The 22,839-nt window shown below is 44.7% G+C and overlaps 1 protein-coding gene across 1 annotated transcript in view; it reads left to right on the top strand.

The window, feature by feature from the left end:
- The window catches only part of LOC139406299 (TLE family member 3, transcriptional corepressor a), a 105,061-nt gene that overhangs the window by 51,402 nt on the left and 30,820 nt on the right, over positions 1-22,839 (top strand). The window contains exons 8-14 of the mRNA XM_071148763.1: positions 8,739-8,855; positions 10,619-10,669; positions 14,064-14,210; positions 15,657-15,789; positions 17,414-17,562; positions 19,162-19,232; positions 22,131-22,380. Of these exons, the coding sequence (XP_071004864.1) occupies positions 8,739-8,855; positions 10,619-10,669; positions 14,064-14,210; positions 15,657-15,789; positions 17,414-17,562; positions 19,162-19,232; positions 22,131-22,380 (918 nt within the window). The remainder of the gene's footprint in view (positions 1-8,738; positions 8,856-10,618; positions 10,670-14,063; positions 14,211-15,656; positions 15,790-17,413; positions 17,563-19,161; positions 19,233-22,130; positions 22,381-22,839) is intronic.

Consider the following 22,839-nt stretch of genomic DNA (forward strand, 5'->3'; position numbering starts at 1 on the left):
GAAAACCAGTCAGTATCTGGTGTGATCAGAGAACCAGTCAGTATCTGGTATGATCAGAAAACCAGTCAGTATCTGGTGTGATCAGAAAACCAGTCAGTATCTGGTGTGATCAGAAAACCAGTCAGTATCTGGTGTTGATCAGAAAACCAGTTAGTATCTGGTGTGATCAGAGAACCAGTCAGTATCTGGTGTGATCAGAAAACCAGTCAGTATCTGGTGTGATCAGAAAACCAGTCAGTATCTGGTGTGATCAGAAAACCAGTCAGTATCTGGTGTGACCATTTGCCTCATGTAGCGCGACACATCTCCTTCACATAGAGTTGATCAGGCTGTTGATTGTGGCCTGTGGAATGTTGTCCCACTCCTCTTCAAAGACTGTGTGAAGTTGCTGGATATTGATGGGAACTGAAACACGCTGTCAGTTGAAATCGGGATTCATCCGTGAAGAGCACATTTCTCAAGCGTTGCCATTGGCCATCGAAGGTGATCATTTTGCCCACTGAAGTCGGTTACGACGCTGAACTGCAGTCAGGTCACGACCCCGGTGAGGACGACGAGCAGATGAGCTTCCCTGAGACGGTTTCTGACAGTTTGTGTAGAAATTCTTCGGTTGTGCAAAACCCGGCCTCACAACCGCAGAACACGTGTGACCACGCCTCCCCAGGACCTCCACATCCGGCTTCTTCTCCTGCTGGATCGTTCTGAGACCAGTAACCCAGTAACTTATTCTGATTGGTTGGGCCTGGCTCCTCAGTGGGTGGGGCTATTGTCCTCCCAGGTCCACCCACGGCTGCGCCCCTGCCCAGTCATAGAATCCATAGATTAGGGTCTACTGAAATGATTTAAATTGAACTGATTTCCTTATATGAACTGGAACTCAGTAAAATCGTTAAAAATGTTCCATGTTTCTTCTATATTTTGTTTAGTAAAATTACAACATCATTCCTTAAAGGAGAAGTGGTAGACCTTAAAGGAGAAGTGATAGACCTTAAAGGAGAAGTGGTAGACCTTAAAGGAGAAGTGGTAGACCTTAAAGGAGAAGTGATAGAACTTAAAGTAGAAGTGGTAGACCTTAAAGGAGAAGTGGTAGACCTTAAAGGATAAGTGGTAGACCTTAAAGGAGAAGTGATAGACCTTAAAGGAGAAGTGGTAGACCTTAAAGGAGAAGTGGTAGACCTTAAAGGAGAAGTGATAGAACTTAAAGTAGAAGTGGTAGACCTTAAAGGAGAAGTGGTAGACCTTAAAGGATAAGTGGTAGACCTTAAAGGAGAAGTGATAGACCTTAAAGGAGAAGTGGTAGACCTTAAAGGAGAAGTGATAGACCTTAAAGGAGAAGTGGTAGACCTTAAAAGAGAAGTGGTAGACCTTAAAGGAGAAGTGGTAGACCTTAAAGGAGAAGTGGTAGACCTTAAAGGAGAAGTGGTAGACCTTAAAGGAGAAGTGGTAGACCTTAAAGGAGAAGTGATAGAACTTAAAGTAAAAGTGGTAGACCTTAAAGGAGAAGTGGTAGACCTTAAAGGAGAAGTGATAGAACTTAAAGTAGAAGTGGTAGACCTTAAAGGAGAAGTGGTAGACCTTAAAAGAGAAGTGGTAGACCTTAAAGGAGAAGTGATAGACCTTAAAGGAGAAGTGGTAGACCTTAAAGGAGAAGTGATAGACCTTAAAGGAGAAGTGGTAGACCTTAAAAGAGAAGTGGTAGACCTTAAAGGAGAAGTGGTAGACCTTAAAGGAGAAGTGGTAGACCTTAAAGGAGAAGTGGTAGACCTTAAAGGAGAAGTGGTAGACCTTAAAGGAGAAGTGATAGAACTTAAAGGAGAAGTGGTAGACCTTAAAGGAGAAGTGGTAGACCTTAAAGGAGAAGTGGTAGACCTTAAAGGAGAAGTGGTAGACCTTAAAGGAGAAGTGATAGAACTTAAAGTAAAAGTGGTAGACCTTAAAGGAGAAGTGGTAGACCTTAAAAGAGAAGTGGTAGACCTTAAAGGAGAAGTGATAGACCTTAAAGGAGAAGTGGTAGACCTTAAAGGAGAAGTGATAGACCTTAAAGGAGAAGTGGTAGACCTTAAAGGAGAAGTGGTAGACCTTAAAGGAGAAGTGGTAGACATTAAAGGAGAAGTGATAGACCTTAAAGGAGAAGTGGTAGACCTTAAAGGAGAAGTGATAGACCTTAAAGGAGAAGTGGTAGACCTTAAAGGAGAAGTGATAGACCTTAAAGGAGAAGTGGTAGACCTTAAAGGAGAAGTGATAGACCTTAAAGGAGAAGTGGTAGACCTTAAAGGAGAAGTGGTAGACCTTAAAGGAGAAGTGGTAGACCTTAAAGGAGAAGTGATAGAACTTAAAGTAGAAGTGATAGACCTTAAAGGAGAAGTGGTAGACCTTAAAGGAGAAGTGGTAGACCTTAAAGGAGAAGTGATAGACCTTAAAGGAGAAGTGGTAGACCTTAAAGGAGAAGTGATAGACCTTAAAGGAGAAGTGGTAGACCTTAAAGGAGAAGTGGTAGACCTTAAAGGAGAAGTGGTAGACCTTAAAGGAGAAGTGATAGACCTTAAAGGAGAAGTGGTAGACCTTAAAGGAGAAGTGATAGACCTTAAAAGAGAAGTGGTAGACCTTAAAGGAGAAGTGATAGAACTTAAAGGAGAAGTGGTAGACCTTAAAGGAGAAGTGATAGACCTTAAAGGAGAAGTGGTAGACCTTAAAGGAGAAGTGATAGAACTTAAAGTAGAAGTGATAGACCTTAAAGGAGAAGTGGTAGACCTTAAAGGAGAAGTGATAGACCTTAAAGGAGAAGTGGTAGACCTTAAAGGAGAAGTGGTAGACCTTAAAGGAGAAGTGGTAGACCTTAAAGGAGAAGTGGTAGACCTTAAAGGAGAAGTGGTAGACCTTAAAGGAGAAGTGGTAGACCTTAAAGGAGAAGTGGTAGACCTTAAAGGAGAAGTGGTAGACCTTAAAGGAGAAGTGATAGACCTTAAAGGAGAAGTGATAGACCTTAAAGGAGAAGTGATAGACCTTAAAGGAGAAGTGGTAGACCTTAAAGGAGAAGTGATAGACCTTAAAGTAGAAGTGATAGACCTTAAAGGAGAAGTGATAGACCTTAAAGTAGAAGTGGTAGACCTTAAAGGAGAAGTGGTAGACCTTAAAAGAGAAGTGGTAGACCTTAAAGTAGAAGTGATAAAACTTAAAGTAGAAGTGGTAGACCTTAAAGGAGAAGTGGTAGACCTTAAAGGAGAAGTGGTAGACCTTAAAGGAGAAGTGGTAGACATTAAAGGAGAAGTGATAGACCTTAAAGGAGAAGTGATAGACCTTAAAGGAGAAGTGGTAGACCTTAAAGGAGAAGTGGTAGACCTTAAAGGAGAAGTGGTAGACCTTAAAGGAGAAGTGGTAGACCTTAAAGGAGAAGTGGTAGACCTTAAAGGAGAAGTGGTAGACCTTAAAGGAGAAGTGGTAGACCTGCAGCTTGAATAAAACATCAACCAAGGCGTGAAAAACACCCTAAGTAACGTGCTTTCAGAAACGTTACCAAACGTCCAGACTCTCAGTAATACAAGATGTTGTACGCATGGCATTGTGCCAATCTGAAACTTTAACCCGGAATGTTATTCAATTGTGTCCAACTCGAGCTGCTTACTCTGCAGGCCGTGCAGCCCGGGGGATGTCCCTATAGTATTACTGTTTTGTGAATTATTAACTCTTTGTTATAGATTGTCATTCTGGTTCTATTACATTCTATTCCAATCCCAGACGCCTCAGATGGATTAAAAGCCTAGAACCAGCTCCAAACACCACCATGACATCAGCTTGTCCTAGCCAACAGAATGGGCCTAGACTAAAGGCAGCTTGTTTTCAGAAGCTTTCCTCCCTCCCTCACTCTTGTCCCCATCCCCCGTCCCCACCAACAACACTAGACGACAAACTACTAGAGAGAGAGAGAGAGAGAGAACTAAGCGGCTGTCCAGCAAACAGCCTGTCCTACAGATCTTAACAGAGGTGTTTGCTGCCAGCCTGTTAGACACAGCCAGCCTGTTAGACACAGCCAGCCTCCCTCCCTCCCTCCCTCCCTCCCTGCCTCCCTCCCTCCCTCCCTCCCTCCCTACCTCCCTCTCCCTCCCTCCCTCCCTCCCTCCCTCCCTCCCTCCCTCCCTAAAACATCTCTAAAAAAGAAATGTTTTATTTTTTTAATTTAAATCCTCATCAATCTACACACACTATCCCATAATAACAAAGAAGAAAAAAAACATCTACATTTTAGCAAATGTATTAAATATAAAACTAATATTTACATTTATAGAAGTATTCAGGCTTTTTACTCTGGACATTCTTGAAGCACCTTTGGCAGCGATTACAGCCTCGGGTCTCGGGGCCTCAGGGGTGTCGGGGATGACCACTCTACCATAAAGGCCTTCAATAAATTGTCCTGTTGGAAAGTGAACCTTCGCCCCATTCTGAGGTCCTGAGCGCTCTGGAGCAGGTTTTCATCAAGGATCTCTCTGTACTTTGCTCCGTTCATCTTTCTCTCGATTCTGACTAGTCTCCCAGTCCCTACCTCTGAAAAACATCCCCACAGCATGATGCTGCCACCACCATGCTTCACCGTAGGTGGTGCCTGGTTTCCTCCAGACGTGACGCTTGGCATTCAGGCCAAAGAGTTCAATCTTGGTTTCATCAGACCAGAGAGTCTTGTTTCTCATGGTCTGAGAGTCCTTTAGGTGCCTTCAGGAAAACTCCAAACTGGCTGTCATGTGCCTTTTTACTGAGGAGTGGCTTCCGTCTCACCACTCTACCATAAAAGCCTGATTGGTGGAGTGCTGCAGAGATGGCTGTCCTTCTGGAAGGTTCTCCCATCTCCACAGAGGAACTCTGGAGCTCTGTCAGAGTGACCATCGGGTTCTTGGTCACCTCCTTGACCAAGGCCCTTCTCCCCGATTGCTCAGTTGGGCCTGGCAGCCAGCTCTAGGAAGAGTCTTGGTGGTTCCAAACTTCCATTTAAGAACGATGGAGGCCACTGTGTTCTTGGGAACCTTCAATGCTGCAGAAATGTGTTGGTGCCCTTCCCCAAATCTGTACCTCGAGACAATACTGTCTCGGAGCTCTACATACAATTCCTTCGACCTCATGGCTTGGTTTTTGCTCTGACATGCACTGTCAACTATGGGACCTTATATAGACAGGTGTGTGCCTTTCCAAATCATGTCCAATCAATTGAATTTACCACAGGTGGACTCCAATCAAGCTGTAGAAACATCTCGAGGATGTTCAATGGAAACAGGATGCACCTGAGATACATTTTGATTCTTATAGCGAAGGGTCTGAATACTAAGGTATTTTATTTTTGTATTTTTCATACATTTGCTAAAAATTCCTCCCAAAAAGTTTTCAAAAGATCTGTCTTCACGTCATTATGGGGTAGTGTGTGTAGATTGGACCAGGGGAAGAGTTGACAACATAGTGCACTACTTTCTCTCTAAGGACGAGGAGAAGAGTTGACAACATAATACACTACTTTCTCTTGGACACTAAGGACCAGGGGAAGAGTTGACAACATAGTGCACTACTTTCTCTCTAAGGACCAGGAGAAGAGTTGACAACATAGAGAGAAAGTAGTGCACTAAGGACGAAGGGAAGAGTTGACAACATAGTGCACTACTTTCTCTTGGACACTAAGGACCAGGAGAAGAGTTGACAACATAGTGCACTACTTTCTCTTGGACACTAAAGACCAGGGGAAGAGTTGACAACATAGTGCACTACTTTCTCTCTAAGGACCAGGGGAAGAGTTGACAACATAGTGCACTACTTTCTCTCTAAGGACCAGGGGAAGAGTTGACAATATAGTGCACTACTTTCTCTCTAAAGACCAGGGGAAGAGTTGACAATATAGTGCACTACTTTCTCTTGGACACTAAGGACCAGGGGAAGAGTTGACAACATAGTGCACTACTTTCTCTCTAAGGACCAGGAGAAGAGTTGACAACATAGTGCACTACTTTCTCTCTAAAGACCAGGGGAAGAGTTGACAATATAGTGCACTACTTTCTCTCTAAAGACCAGGGGAAGAGTTGACAACATAGTACACTACTTTCTCTCTAAGGACGAGGGGAAGAGTTGACAACATAATACACTACTTTCTCTCTAAAGACCAGGGGAAGAGTTGACAACATAGTACACTACTTTCTCTCTAAGGACCAGGGGAAGAGTTGACAACAGTGCACTACTTTCTCTCTAAAGACCAGGGGAAGAGTTGACAATATAGTGCACTACTTTCTCTCTCAGGACCAGGGGAAGAGGTGCAGGGGAGAAGAATGTTCTGAAAGCCAGAAAAGAAATGAGTATCTCGTGACATGTTTCATTATTTAAATGTAGCTCTCATGATAGAAAAGGTTTTTAAAACCGAGATACTCGAATAAAACATTTTAAAAACCGAATAGATTATAATATAGAGGAACCAGATAACGAGTCTTTTCTTTTTTTGTAATGAAAGTCTGCTGTAGGAAAGGGGGGGGGCACCTAGTCAGTTGTACAACTTGTCATGTCTTTGGCATCATTAAACTGAAGATTAATCTTTATCAAATAACTCTCTGTAATTAGCATTTCGTGATTAACTAATTAATCACGTAACTGTAATTAACTAGGAAGTCGGGGCACCAAGAAAAAATATTCAGATTTACCAAGTTATAATTTTCCTAATATAACTTTTCAGATATTTTTGATATCTGATCAATTAGTCTTCTGATTAATTAATTATTTATTTTACCTCACGTTAGTCTCATTCCAAACGTCGTAAATTGACGGTTATCTGCACGAACCCAGTCTTTACTATGAAGTGAATCCATACATCAATTGTCTTAAAATCATTTATTTACTAACTAAGTAATTCACAGAAATGCATAAACAAACAGTAGATAGTTACAAGGAAATGATAACGGAGTTTCCCTAGTGGGATAAACCGGCATCGCGGCTTGGTGGACAAAAGGGAAGTGGGGGTCGACTGAGATGAGACAACACACAGTTGATAATTATAACAATTGAAATGCTAATCCTTTGCACATGAACGTTCACTCATTCGGGAACAATTGCAATCAATACATATATATTTACGCTCAGTGTGTCGTCTGGATTTCTGTTGAAAAGTTTGTTTCTGTTGGAGAGTTTGTCCGCCCTCTCTGTCATGGTTAGAATGGTTAGTTCAGAGTGACATTCATTCATGTCGTTATAGAATGGATGTTTCGGCGGTTGTCGTCCTTCACGTTCAATGATACTGAATTCCTAGCTGCAGACTAGTAATTAATATCAAAGACTTGTTCTTATTCTGTCGGTATCGATAGTCTAAGAGTTTAACCACGTGGGATGGTTAAAAGATTCAGCAATGGTCTACAACCTTTGTCCTCCCGTGATTGAGGGAAACATGGTCTGTTGAGAAATTCTCAAAGTTGGGTTTTATTCGGGAATTGCAGAAAAGGATGCCCGACCCTAACTGGGCTCATGGGCGGTCCTCTGATTTCGTTAAACTCAAAAGGGAATTGGAGTTTCCTTCATTAAACAGTCCAAAATCATATTACACAATTTTACAAACAGTATCATCCGCACTCATTCATCTTTTACAACAATTAGATGTAAACCTCATATCTGAGGCTATTATATAAACAGCGTTATGGTAATGTGGCCACACCGTCTCCCATGAGCTTCCCCAAGTTGTAACAAACGGACCAGTCCGTAGCTGGATTCTTCACCGATCTTTTATACCTTCTCCAGAACATAAATGTTGTTCGGACCTCAAGTTCTGTGAAGTGGAAGAAATTCCTTTGTTCTCTATGAAACTTCACTCTGTCTCTATACTGTGGCCATGAGGAGATCATCTCCTCCAGGAATTTACGACCTCTCTCTGACCACAGCAGCATGGGTGTAGGAGACAAGGAGAGGGGAATGGGGCTTGCTGTTCCCAAAGAGGGCAACGTCATGACAAACTGAATGCATTGAACTGAAATGTGTCTTCCCGAAATTGAACCCAACCCCTCTGAATCAGAGAGGTGCGGGGGTGCTGCCATAATCGACATCGACGTCTTCGGCGCCCAAGTGGGTTAACTACCAGGTGCAGAACGATAGTGGATTTTCGTCTTCCTCTGATGAGGAGTAAGATAGGTCGGACCAGTTTGCAGCGTGGTGTGTGTCCATTGTTATTAGATGAACACGGAAATAACAAAATTACAAAGAGAAACGACCAAAACAGTTCTGGCTGGTGCACACAACAGAAAACAATCACCCACGAAACACAATAGAAAACATGCTACCTAAATATGGTTCTCAATCAGGGACAATGATTGACGGCTGCCTCTGATTGAGAACCATACCAGGCCAAACACAGAAATACCAACTCATAGAAAAACAAACATAGACACCCCACCCAACTCACGCTCTGACCATACTGAAACAAAGACATAAGGTCAGAACGTGACAGACAGATTCTTACCATGTCCTTTTTTTGGGGATTCGATCCAGCAACATTTGGGTTACTGGCCCAACGCTTGAACTACTTCCTGTGGTGTTAATCCCTGTGGCAGCAGCGTGAAACGACCAGTCATTTCCCTTTCTGGGTTAAACCCAGGGATTATAGTACAAATCTCCCGTTAATCATTTTCTAGAAAACAGATGAACTTGTTGTCAAAGTGTGAACAGCGATGGAATTAACATATTTTAAAGACAGAATTATCACTTGCCATGTTATATGTGCTATATGTTATTTCTTCCAGAATAACGTCTCCCCGACCGACAGCCTGAGAACAGCCAGTGAGAAACACAGCTCCTCCGACTACAGTCTGGACTCTAAGAAACGCAAAGTGGACGAGAAGGACAGTATGAGCAGATACGTAAGTGCCCTCAGTCCCATATATCCACCCTTAGCTCCTAGCTCCTTGCCCCCTAGGCACTAGATCTGAGAGGGCTGAATTAGTTGTAAGCAATATGGAAACAATTCCAGCTGGCCTATCAGAGGGCAAGATGGCGCTATGACCACATTGTTTACACCAATCCAATCGTCAGATCTACAGTAGTGCTCCGGGGGCTGGGTAGATTGGGGATTCAGGGCTGTTGACAGACACAATGGATTGGTGTGAAGGCTGTTGAGACACAATGGATTGGTATGAAGGCTGTTGATAGACACAATGGATTGGTATGAAGGCTGTTGGTAGACACAATGGATTGGTGTGAAGGCTGTTGATAGACACAATGGATTGGTGTGAAGGCTGTTGAGACACAATGGATTGGTGTGAAGGCTGTTGATAGACAATGGATTGGTGTGAAGGCTGTTGATAGACAATGGATTGGTGTGAAGGCTGTTGATAGACAATGGATTGGTGTGAAGGCTGTTGATAGACACAATGGATTGGTGTGAAGGCTGTTGATAGACACAATGGATTGGTGTGAAGGCTGTTGATAGACACAATGGATTGGTGTGAAGGCTGTTGATAGACACAATGGATTGGTGTGAAGGCTGTTGATAGACAATGGATTGGTGTGAAGGCTGTTGATAGACACAATGGATTGGTGTGAAGGCTGTTGAGACACAATGGATTGGTGTGAAGGCTGTTGGTAGACACAATGGATTGGTGTGAAGGCTGTTGAGACACAATGGATTGGTGTGAAGGCTGTTGATAGACACAATGGATTGGTGTGAAGGCTGTTGATAGACACAATGGATTGGTGTGAAGGCTGTTGATAGACACAATGGATTGGTATGAAGGCTGTTGATAGACAATGGATTGGTGTGAAGGCTGTTGACAGACACAATGGATCGGTATGAAGGCTGTTGATAGACAATGGATTGGTGTGAAGGCTGTTGATAGACACAATGGATTGGTGTGAAGGCTGTTGATAGACACAATGGATTGGTGTGAAGGCTGTTGATAGACACAATGGATTGGTGTGAAGGCTGTTGATAGACACAATGGATTGGTATGAAGGCTGTTGATAGACAATGGATTGGTGTGAAGGCTGTTGATAGACACAATGGATTGGTTTGAAGGCTGTTGATAGACACAATGGATTGGTGTGAAGGCTGTTGATAGACACAATGGATTGGTGTGAAGGCTGTTGATAGACACAATGGATTGGTGTGAAGGCTGTTGATAGACACAATGGATTGGTGTGAAGGCTGTTGACAGACACAATGAATTGGTATGAAGGCTGTTGATAGACAATGGATTGGTGTGAAGGCTGTTGATAGACACAATGGATTGGTGTGAAGGCTGTTGATAGACACAATGGATTGGTGTGAAGGCTGTTGATAGACACAATGGATTGGTGTGAAGGCTGTTGATAGACACAATGGATTGGTGTGAAGGCTGTTGATAGACACAATGGATTGGTATGAAGGCTGTTGATAGACACAATGGATTGGTGTGAAGGCTGTTGATAGACACAATGGATTGGTGTGAAGGCTGTTGAGACACAATGGATTGGTGTGAAGGCTGTTGAGACACAATGGATTGGTGTGAAGGCTGTTGATAGACACAATGGATTGGTGTGAAGGCTGTTGAGACACAATGGATTGGTATGAAGGCTGTTGATGTGCTGGTTTATAGAAAGGTATTTCATGTCATGTTGACTGCTTCTCCAATGTTCCTCTCTATAGGACAGTGATGGAGATAAGAGTGATGACCTGGTCGTAGATGTGTCCAATGAGGTAAACAACATGCAGGTGTAATACTACAGGTGTAATACTACAGGTGTATTACTACAGGTGTATTACTACAGGTGTATTACTGCAGGTGTATTACTCAGTAGTCTCTACTGATAACAACATACAGGTGTATTACTACAGGTGTAATACTACAGGTGTATTACTACAGGTGTATTACTACAGGTGTATTACTACAGGTGCATTGCTACAGGTGTATTGCTACAGGTGTATTGCTACAGGTGTATTACTACAGGTGTAATACTACAGGTGTATTACTACAGGTGTAATACTACAGGTGTATTACTACAGGTGTAATACTCAGTAGTCTCTACTGATAACAACATACAGGTGTAATACTACAGGTGTAATACTCAGTAGTCTCTACTGATAACAACATACAGGTGTAATACTACAGGTGTATTACTACAGGTGTATTACTACAGGTGTAATACTACAGGTGTATTACTACAGGTGTATTACTACAGGTGTATTACTCAGTAGTCTCTACTGATAACAACATACAGGTGTAATGCTACAGGTGTATTACTACAGGTGTATTACTACAGGTGTAATACTACAGGTGTATTACTACAGGTGTATTACTACAGGTGTATTAATACAGGTGTATTACTACAGGTGTAATACTACAGGTGTATTACTACAGGTGTGTTACTACAGGTGTATTACTACAGGTGTATTACTACAGGTGTAATACTACAGGTGTAATACTACAGGTGTATTACCACTGCCTCTACTGATAACAACATACAGGTGTAATACTCAGTAGTCTCTACTAATAACAACATACAGGTGTATTAATTCAGGTGTATTACTCAGTAGTCTCTACTGATAACAACATACATGTGTATTACTACAGGTGTATTACTACAGGTGTAATACTCAGTAGTCTCTACTGATAACAACATACAGGTGTAATACTCAGTAGTCTCTACTGATAACAACATACAGGTGTATTACTACAGGTGTATTACTACATGTGTATTACTACAGGTGTATTACTACAGGTGTAATACTCAGTAGTCTCTACTGATAACCACATACAGGTGTAATACTCAGTAGTCTCTACTGATAACAACATACAGGTGTATTACTACAGGTGTATTACTACAGGTGTAATACTACAGGTGTATTACTACAGGTGTATTACTACAGGTGTATTACTACAAGTGTAATACTACAGGTGTAATACTCAGTAGTCTCTACTGATGATAACATACAGGTGTAACGTATTACTACAGGTGTATTACTACAGGTGTATTACTACAAGTTAAATACTACAGGTGTAATACTCAGTAGTGTCTACTGATGATAACATACAGGTGTAATACTACAGGTGTAATACTCAGTTGTCTATACTAATAACAACATATGGGTGTAATACTCAGTAGTCTATACTAATAACAACATACAGGTGTAATACTACAGGTGTAATACTCAGTAGTCTCTACTAATAACAACATACAGGTATAATACTCAGTAGTCTATACTAATAACAACATATAGGTGTAATACTCAGTTGTCTCTACTAATAACAACAACATTGTAGACCTCCACAAGTCTGGTTCATCCTTGGGAGAAATTTCCAAACGCCTGAAGGTACCACGTTTATCTGTACAAACAATAGTACGCAAGTATAAACACCATGGGACCACGCAGCCGTTATACCGCTCAGGAAGGAGACGCGTTCTGTCTCCTAGAGATGAACGTACTTTGGTGTGAAAAGTGCAAATCAATCCCAGAACAACAGCAAAGGACCTTGTGAAGATGCTGGAGGAAACAGGTAGAAAAGTATCTATATCCACAGTAAAACGAGTCCTACATCAACATAACCTGAATGGCCGCTCAGCAAGGAAGAAGCCACTGCTCCAAAACCGCCATAAAAAAGCCAGACTGGCCTCCCGGGTGGCGCAGTGGTTAAGGGCGCTGTACTGCAGCGCCAGCTGTGCCATCAGAGTCCCTGGGTTCGCGCCCAGGCTCTGTCGTAACTGGCCTAGCGTCGCCCGGGTTAGGGAGGGCTTGGTCGGTAGGGGTGTCCTTGTCTCATCGCGCACCAGCGCCTCCTGTGGCGGGCCGGGCGCAGTGCGTGCTAACCAAGGTAGCCAGGTGCACAGTGTTTCCTCCGGTGCATTGGTGCGGCTGGCTTCCGGGTTGGATGCGTGCTGTGTTAAGAAGCAGTGTGGCTTGGTTGGGTTGTGTATCGGAGGACGCATGACTTTCAACCTTCGTCTCTCCCGAGCCCGTACGGGAGTTGTAGCGATGAGACAAGATAGTAGCTACTACAACAATTGGACACCACGAAATTGGGGAGAAAAAGGGGTAAAATTCAACAACAACAAAAAAATAAACACAAAAAAAGCCAGACTACGGTTTGCAACTGCACATGGGGACAAAGATTGTACTTTTTGGAGAAATGTCCTCTGGTCTGATGAAACAAAAATAGAACTGTTTGGCCGTAATGACTGTAATGAATGTTTGGAGGAAAAAGGGGAAGGCTTGCAAGCTGAAGAACACCATCCCAACCGTGAAGCACGGGGGTGGCAGCATCATGTTGTGGGGGTGCTTTGCTGCAGGAGGGTCTGGTGCACTTCACAAAATAGATGGCATCATGAGGAAGGAAAATTCTGTGGATATATTGAAGCAACATCTGAAGACATCAGTCAGGAAGTTAAAGCTTGGTCACAAATGGGTCTTCCAAATGGACATTGACCCCAAGCATACTTCCAAAGTTGTGTTAAAATGGCTTAAGGACAACAAAGTCAAAGTATTGGAGTGGCCATCACAAAGCCCTGACCTCAATTCTATAGATAATGTGTGGGCAGAACTGAAAAAGCGTGTGCGAGCAAGGAGGCCTACAAACCTGACTCAGTTACACCAGCTCTGTCAGGAGGAATGGGCCAAAATTCACCCAACTTATTGTGGGAAGCTTGTGGAAGGTTACCTGAAACGTTTGACCCAAGTTAAACAATTTAAAGGCACTGCTACCAAATACTATTTGAGTGTATGTAAACTTCTGACCCACTGGGAATGTGATGAAAGAAATAAAAGCTGAAATAAATCACTCTCTCTACTATTATTCTGACATTTCACATCCTTAAAATAAAGTGGTGATCCTAACTGACCTAAAACAGGGAATTTTTACTAGGATTAAATGTCAGGAATTGTGAAAAACTGAGTTGAAATGTATTTGGAGAAAGGTGTATGTAAACTTCTGACTTCAACTGTACTGTATCCCGGCACGTCGTAGTGACTTAGTACAATAAGGGGTGTGGCTGCTGGATTTTAGTGGGCGTGGTTTGTCCTGTAAGTGTGTTTCCATAGTTACTTAGGCGTGTCCTCAAAGTGATTGTTTGTTTGTTTATTTGTTTGTTTACTCCAGGACCCCGCTACCCCTCGGGCTAGCCCCGCTCACTCGCCCGAGGGGAACAGCATCGGTAAGCCCCGCCCCCAGAAGGACACGCCCACCAGCCCCGCCTCTGTAGCGTCGTCCAGTAGCACGCCCTCCTCCAAGAACAAGGAAAACCATGTAAAGAACGTTGTGTGTGTGTCTGTGTGTGTCTGTGTGTGTGTGTCTGTGTGTGTGTGTGTGACGAGAGAGTCACAACTCCTTCCAGAGTTTAGAGACGGTTATTTATTAAAACCCTATTAGTTACAATAGAGATTAAGATAGTTCTTCCAGAGTTTAGAGATTAAGATAGTTCTTCCAGAGTTTAGAGATTAAGATAGTCCTTCCAGAGTTTAGAGACTGTTATTTATTAAAACCCTATTAGTTACAATAGAGATTAAGATAGTCCTTCCAGAGTTTAGAGATTAAGATAGTCCTTCCAGTTTAGAGATTAAGATAGTTCTTCCAGAGTTTAGAGATTAAGATAGTCCTTCCAGAGTTTAGAGACTGTTATTTATTAAAACCCTATTAGTTACAATAGAGATTAAGATAGTTCTTCCAGAGTTTAGAGATTAAGATAGTCCTTCCAGAGTTTAGAGATTAAGATAGTCCTTCCAGAGTTTAGAGACTGTTATTTATTAAAACCCTATTAGTTACAATAGAGATTAAGATAGTCCTTCCAGAGTTTAGAGATTAAGATAGTCCTTCCAGTTTAGAGATTAAGATAGTCCTTCCAGAGTTTAGAGATTACGATAGTCCTTCCAGAGTTTAGAGACTGTTATTTATTAAAACCCTATTAGTTATAATAGAGATTAAGATAGTCAGGGAAACAGACAGGACAGGGAAACAGACAGGACAGGGTAACAGACAGGACTGGGAAACAGACAGGACAGGAGGAAACAGACAGGACAGGAGGAAACAGACAGAACTGGGAAACAGACAGGACAGGAGGAAACAGACAGGACAGGGAAACAGACATGACTGTGAAACAGACAGGACAGGGAGACAGACAGGACTGGGAAACAGACAGGACAGGAGGAAACAGACAGGACTGGGAAACAGACAGGACAGGGAGACAGACAGGACTGGGAAACAGACAGGACAGGGAGACAGACAGGACAGGAGGAAACAGACAGGACTGGGAAACAGACAGGACAGGGAGACAGACAGGACTGGGAAACAGACAGGACAGGGAGACAGACAGGACTGGGAAACAGACAGGGAAACAGACAGGACAGGGAGACAGACAGGACTGGGAAACAGACAGGACAGAGGGAAACAGACAGGACAGGGAAACAGACAGGAATGGGAAACAGACAGGACTGGGAAACAGACAGGACTGGGAAACAGACAGGACTGGGAAACAGACAGGACAGGGAAACAGACAGGAATGGGAAACAGACAGGACTGGGAAACAGACAGGGAAACAGACAGGACTGGGAAACAGACAGTTAAAGCCACTGAAGTGTGACTGCAATTCAGTTGGCGGGCCCACATTTGTTAATCTCTCCCCATTTCTCTATCTATCCCTCTCCCTCCATCGTCCTCTCTCCGTCCCTCCCCCTCTCTCTCTCTCCTCTTGTGCAGAATGACAAGTCATCAATGCCAGGCCTGAAGTCGACCACCCCCACCCCTCGTAGCGACGCCCCCACCCCAGGCACCTCCACCACACCTGGGCTGCGGCCCATCCTGGGCAAACCCCCTGGCATGGAGGCTCTAGGTTAGTACTGCATTCTCACTGGTAATCTCTGCCTGCGTCCCAAACTCTCTCTCTACTGTGACTGAGTGTGTTGCTCCCTCTGAGTCTCTCTCTCTCTCTCTCTCTACTGTGACTGAGTGTGTTGCTCCCTCTGAGTCTCTCTCTCTCTCTCTCTCTACTGTGACTGAGTGTGTGGCTCCCTCTGAGTCTCTCTCTCTCTCTCTACTGTGACTGAGTGTGTTGCTCCCTCTGAGTCTCTCTCTCTCTCTCTCTCTACTGTGACTGAGTGTGTGGCTCCCTCTGAGTCTCTCTCTCTCTCTCTCTCTCTCTACTGTGACTGAGTGTGTGGCTCCCTCTGAGTCTCTCTCTCTCTCTCTCTCTCTCTACTGTGACTGAGTGTGTGGCTCCCTCTGAGTCTCTCTCTCTCTCTCTCTCTACTGTGACTGAGTGTGTGGCTCCCTCTGAGTCTCTCTCTCTCTCTCTCTCTCTCTACTGTGACTGAGTGTGTTGCTCCCTCTGAGTCTCTCTCTCTCTCTCTCTCTACTGTGACTGAGTGTGTGGCTCCCTCTGAGTCTCTCTCTCTCTCTCTCTCTCTCTACTGTGACTGAGTGTGTGGCTCCCTCTGAGTCTCTCTCTCTCTCTCTCTCTCTCTACTGTGACTGAGTGTGTTGCTCCCTCTGAGTCTCTCTCTCTCTCTCTCTCTACTGTGCTCTGAGTCTCTCTCTCTCTCTCTCTCTCTCTACTGTGACTGAGTGTGTGGCTCCCTCTGTGTCTCTCTCTCTCTCTCTCTCTACTGTGACTGAGTGTGTTGCTCCCTCTGAGTCTCTCTCTCTCTCTCTCTCTACTGTGACTGAGTGTGTGGCTCCCTCTGAGTCTCTCTCTCTCTCTCTCTCTCTCTACTGTGACTGAGTGTGTGGCTCCCTCTGTGTCTCTCTCTCCTTCTCAATTCAAATTATAATTTTTTAATTCAAAATGGTTTATGTCATGACAATAGTGCCTATAGAGCCTGTGTGTTGGTACTGCTGCTCTCACACCCACGAGACTGGCATCAGGCCTCTCAGGAAGCCAAGGGCTTTGGCCGGCACACTTCTATTTCTCTTGTGGGGCTCCCGAGTGGCGCAGCGGTCTAAGGCACTGTATCTCAGTGCAAGAGGTGTCACTATAGTTCCTGGTTCGATTCCAGGCTGTATCACATCCGGCCGTGATTGGGAGTCCCGTAGAGCGGAGCCCAATTGGCCCGGCGTCGTCCGGGTTTGGCCGGTGTAGGCCGTCATTGTAAATAAGAATTTGTTCTTAATTAACTGACTTGCCTAGTTAAATTAAGGTTAAATAAAATACATCTCTCTGTCCTCTGCTGTGACCTGGGGTGTATTTATTAGTAATGTGTTCCACCTCTCTCTGTCCTCTGCTGTGACCTGGGGTGTATTTAATTTGACAAACTTCTGGGGGTTTGTCTAATTATTCATTAACCAGGGTCTTACAAACTTCTGGGAATTTTGTCAAAACTATAGTGACAGTTGAGTTCAACCATTTTGGATAAAAAAAAATTCTTGTGACACATGACAATATATAATACCAAACATACTGTATATTCATAACGCCACAACAGCAGTAATGTGATGATAATTATCCTTGTCTCCAACAGCTCTGAGGACTCCCCTGTACCCTCCCTTCGTTATGATGGGTCATCATCCTGAGATGAACGGAGGTCTGACCAGCCCTGGCGTCTACGCTGGACTGCACGTCTCCCCTCAGATGAGCGCTGCCGTTGCAGCGTACGGACGAACGCCCATGGTGAGATATACTACACACGCTGCTGATTCCTAGCGTCCCTATCTATCTTAGGTGTGGGTTTGTGTGAGTCATCGTAGAGGTTATTATAATGTTCAATCTTTTAGGTTTTTTTTTGTTTTTTTGTAGGTGTTTACTATAGATAGTCTCCAAAAATTACGTCCTTTTTGGAGGTACGGAGAATTTAGTTTTTTAGCCAAAACTGTTAAGAGTGAGCAGCTGGATTCCAGCAGCTCCATTTTTATTGGATCTTCCCTTTCAACAGCCCTCCCACCCACATGCCCGTAGAAGCAGTATGTTATGTTCGTCACTGTTTTTACGACCAGATAGGAAACATTTTGGAGACTTGTTCCGTGTGCTAGTTTGCAACATTGCAGAAAATGGAAGAAAACCTGGTAGTAAAAACGATTTATCCAGAAGTTGGTCTATACCCAACATCCATCTGATGAGGTCTATACCCAACATCCATCTGATGAGGTCTATACCCAACATCCATCTGATGAGGTCTATACCCAACATCCAGCTGATGAGGTCTATACCCAACATCCATCTGATGAGGTCTATACCCAACATCCATCTGATGAGGTCTATACCCAACATCCATCTGATGAGGTCTATACCCAACATCCAGCTGATGAGGTCTATACCCAACATCCATCTGATGAGGTCTATACCCAACCTCCAGCTGATGAGGTCTATACCCAACATCCATCTGATGAGGTCTATACCCAACATCCAGCTGATGAGGTCTATACCCAACATCCACCTGATGAGGTCTATACCCAACATCCAGCTGATGAGGTCTATACCCAACATCCACCTGATGAGGTCTATACCCAACATCCAGCTGATGAGGTCTATACCCAACATCCAGCTGATGAAGTCTATACCCAACATCCAGCTGATGAGGTCTATACCCAACATCTATCTGATGAGGTCTATACCCAACATCGAGCTGATGAGGTCTATACCCAACTTCCTGTTGATAAGGTCTATACCCAACTTCCTGTTGATGAGGGTATACCCAACGTCCTGTTGATGAGGTCTATATCCAACCTCCAACTGATGAGGTCTATACCCAACTTCCTGTTGATGAGGTCTATACCCAACGTCCTGTTGATGAGGTCTATATCCAACCTCCAGCTGATGAGGTCTATACCCGTCATCCTGTTGATGAGGTCTATACCCAATATCCTGTTGATGAGGTCTATCTATACCCAACATCCTGTTGATGAGGTCTATACCCAACTTCCTGTTGATGAGGTCTATACCCAACTTCCTGTTGATGAGGTCTATACCCAACATCCTGTTGATGAGGTCTATACCCAACTTCCTGTTGATGAAGGCATTACACCGTCTCTGAACACATTATGAGTGGGCACCTTTGGAGCTCCGCCCACGCAAGGCATTTGATTGGTTGTGACGTGTTTGCGAGGCGTTACTGATTTAAACAGCGCTTCCACCCATCTCCTTTCTACCATTACCTTCACCAGGCTGTCCATGTAAGGAAGCCTGCTTCTCCGCAAGGCTACTCTGTATGTTATTGTAAAGAGTATGTTGCGTAGGTTATGTCTTGTTGTCCCTGTGTTTGTTCTGTTGCAGGGATTTGATCCTCATCCCCACATGAGACCGGGTCTTCCAGCCAGTCTCACGTCGATATCTGGAGGAAAACCGTGAGTACCGTGTACACTCTGGGTTCTGCTCTTAGTCTGTCTGTCTGGATGTCTCTCTGAGTACCATATACACTCTGGGTTCTGCTCTTAGTCTGTCTGTCTGTCTGAGTACCATATACACTCTGGGTTCTGCTCTTAGTCTGTCTGTCTGGATGTCTCTCTGAGTACCATATACACTCTGGGTTCTGCTCTTAGTCTGTCTGTCTCTCTGAGTACCATATACACTCTGGGTTCTGCTCTTAGTCTGTCTGTCTGGATGTCTCTCTGAGTACCGTATACACTCTGGGTTCTGCTCTTAGTCTGTCTGTCTCTCTGAGTACCGTATACACTCTGGGTTCTGCTCTTAGTCTGTCTGTCTCTCTGAGTACCGTATACACTCTGGGTTCTGCTCTTAGTCTGGATGTCTCTCTGTCTGTCTCTCTGAGTACCATATACACTCTGGGTTCTGCTCTTCGTCTGTCTGTCTGTCTGTCTGTCTCTCTGAGTACCGTATACACTCTGGGTTCTGCTCTTAGTCTGTCTGTCTCTCTGAGTACCGTATACACTCTGGGTTCTGCTCTTCGTCTGTCTGTCTGTCTGTCTCTCTGAGTACCGTATACACTCTGGGTTCTGCTCTTTGTCTGTCTGTCTCTCTGAGTACCGTATACACTCTGGGTTCTGCTCTTAGTCTGTCTGTCTCTCTGAGTACCGTATACACTCTGGGTTCTGCTCTTAGTCTGTCTGTCTCTCTGAGTACCATATACACTCTGGGTTCTGCTCTTAGTCTGGATGTCTCTCTGAGTACCGTATACAATCTGGGTTCTGCTCTTCGTCTGTCTGTCTGGATGTCTGTCTGTCTGGATGTCTGTCTGAGTACCATATACACTCTGGGTTCTGCTCTTAGTCTGTCTGTCTCTCTGAGTACCGTATACAATCTGGGTTCTGCTCTTCGTCTGTCTGTCTGGATGTCTGTCTGTCTCTCTGAGTACCGTATACACTCTGGGTTCTGCTCTTAGTCTGTCTGTCTGTCTGAGTACCGTATACACTCTGGGTTCTGCTCTTCGTCTGTCTGTCTGTCTGTCTGTCTCTCTGAGTACCGTATACACTCTGGGTTCTGCTCTTAGTCTGTCTGTCTCTCTGAGTACCGTATACACTCTGGGTTCTGCTCTTAGTCTGGATGTCTCTCTGAGTACCGTATACAATCTGGGTTCTGCTCTTCGTCTGTCTGTCTGGATGTCTGTCTGAGTACCATATACACTCTGGGTTCTGCTCTTCGTCTGTCTGTCTGGATGTCTGTCTGAGTACCATATACACTCTGGGTTCTGCTCTTAGTCTGTCTGTCTGGATGTGTGTCTGTCTTTCTGTCTCCGTCTGGCTCTCTCTCTCTGGCTGTCTCTCTGTCTGGCTGTCTCTCTGTCTGTCTTGCTCTCTCTCTGTCTCTCTCTCTCTCTCCCTGTCTGTCTCTCTCTCTCCCTGTCTCTCTGGCTGTCTCTCTGGCTGTCTGTCTCTCTCCCTGTTTGTTTCTCTCTCTCCCTGTCTGTCTCTCTCTCTCTCCCTGTCTCTCTCTCTCTCTCCACGTCTGTCTCTCTCTCTCCCCGTCTGTCTCTCTCTCTCCCTGTCTGTCTCTCTCTACCTGTCTGTCTCTCTCTCTCCCTGTCTCTCTCTCCCTCCCTGTCTCTCTCTCTCTCTCTCCACGTCTGTCTCTCCCTCTCCCTGTCTGTCTGTTTCTCTCCCTCCCTGTCTGTCTCTCTCTCTCCCTGTCTCTCTCTCTCCCTGTCTCTCTCTCTCCACGTATGTTTCTCTCACTCCCCCTTCTGTCTCTCTCTACCTGTCTGTCTCTCTCTCTCCCTGTCTCTCTCTCTCTCCACGTCTGTCTCTCTCTCTCTCTCCCTGTCTGTCTGTCTCTCTCTCTCTCCCTGTCTCTCTCTCTCTCTCTCCCCCTTCTGTCTCTCCCCCCCATCTGTCTGTCTCTCTCTCTCTCCCTGTCTGTCTCTCTCTCTCCCTGTCTCTCTCTCTCTCCCTGTCTCTCTCTCTATCTCTCTCCCCGTCTGTCTCTCTCTCTCCCTGTCTCTCTCTCTCTCTCTCTCTCCCTCTCTCTCTCCCTGTCTGTCTCTCTCTCTCCCCGTCTGTCTCTCTCTCTCCCTGTCTCTCTCTCCCTGTCTGTCTCTCTCTCTCTCCCTGTCTCTCTCTCTCTCTCCCCGTCTGTCTCTCTCTCTCCCTGTCTGTCTCTCTCTCTCCCCGTCTGTCTCTCTCTCTCTCCCTGCCTCTCTCTACCTGTCTGTCTCTCTCTCTGCCTCTCTCTACCTGTCTGTCTCTCTCTCTCTGCCTCTCTCTACCTGTCAGTCACTCTCTCTCTCTCCCTGTCTCTCTCTCTCTCTCTCTCTCTCTCTCTTCATGTCTCTCTCTCTCTCCCCGTCTGTTTCTCTCTCTCCCTGTCTGTCTCTCTCTCTCTCCCCGTCTGTCTCTCTCTCTCCCCGTCTGTCTCTCTCTCTCCCCGTCGGTCTCTCTCTCTCTCTCCCCGTCTGTCTCTCTCTCTCCCTGTCTCTCTCTCTCTCTCCCCGTATGTCTCTCTCTCTCTCCCCGTCTGTCTCTCTCTCTCCCTGTCTCTCTCGCTCTCTCCCCGTCTGTCTCTCTCTCTCTCCCTGTCTGTCTCTCTCTCTCCCTGTCTCTCTCTCTCTCCCCGTCTGTCTCTCTCTGTCCGTCTTAGATGGTCCTTCAGTCCTACGCTACCTATCTCTTAGAATAACAATAATCAGGGTCATGTTCATTACTGTAACAAAACCTCTTGCAATGGAAAGTTAGTGTTTGTTATTGGATAACTCCAACTAGTCCCTTCCTGTTTCAGTCCGTTTTCTTCCATTTGGTACCAAATGAACACTACCCAGCAGTACTAACGAGAGCCTATGGCTCATCTTCCAGAGCCTACTCCTTCCACGTGAGTGCGGACGGCCAGATGCAGCCGGTACCGTTCCCTCCGGACGCCCTGGTAGGCCCGGGGATTCCCCGGCACGCCCGTCAGATCAACACGCTGAGCCACGGCGAGGTGGTGTGTGCCGTCACCATATCCAACCCAACCAGACACGTCTACACAGGAGGGAAAGGCTGTGTCAAGATCTGGGACATCAGCCAACCGGGCAGCAAGAGTCCTGTCTCTCAACTAGACTGTCTGGTGAGGACAATATTATACTATATAATACTATGGAATATCTAGGACATACGCCAGTCAACAAGAGTCCTGTCTCTCAACTAGACTGTCTGGTGAGGACAATATTATACTATATAATACTATATAATACTATGGAATATCTAGGACATCAGCCAGTCATCAAGAGTCCTGTCTCTCAACTAGACTGTCTGGTGAGGACAATATTATACTATATAACACTATATAATACTATATAATACTATGGAATATCTAGGACATACGCCAGTCAACAAGAGTCCTGTCTCTCAACTAGACTGTCTGGTGAGGACAATATTATACTATATAACACTATATAATACTATATAATACTATGGAATATCTAGGACATACGCCAGTCAACAAGAGTCCTGTCTCTCAACTAGACTGTCTGGTGAGGACAATATTATACTATATAATACTATATAATACTATGGAATATCTAGG

Source organism: Oncorhynchus clarkii, chromosome 4 (assembly GCF_045791955.1).
Source record: "Oncorhynchus clarkii lewisi isolate Uvic-CL-2024 chromosome 4, UVic_Ocla_1.0, whole genome shotgun sequence".
In the NCBI taxonomy this organism is placed as follows: domain Eukaryota; kingdom Metazoa; phylum Chordata; class Actinopteri; order Salmoniformes; family Salmonidae; genus Oncorhynchus; species Oncorhynchus clarkii.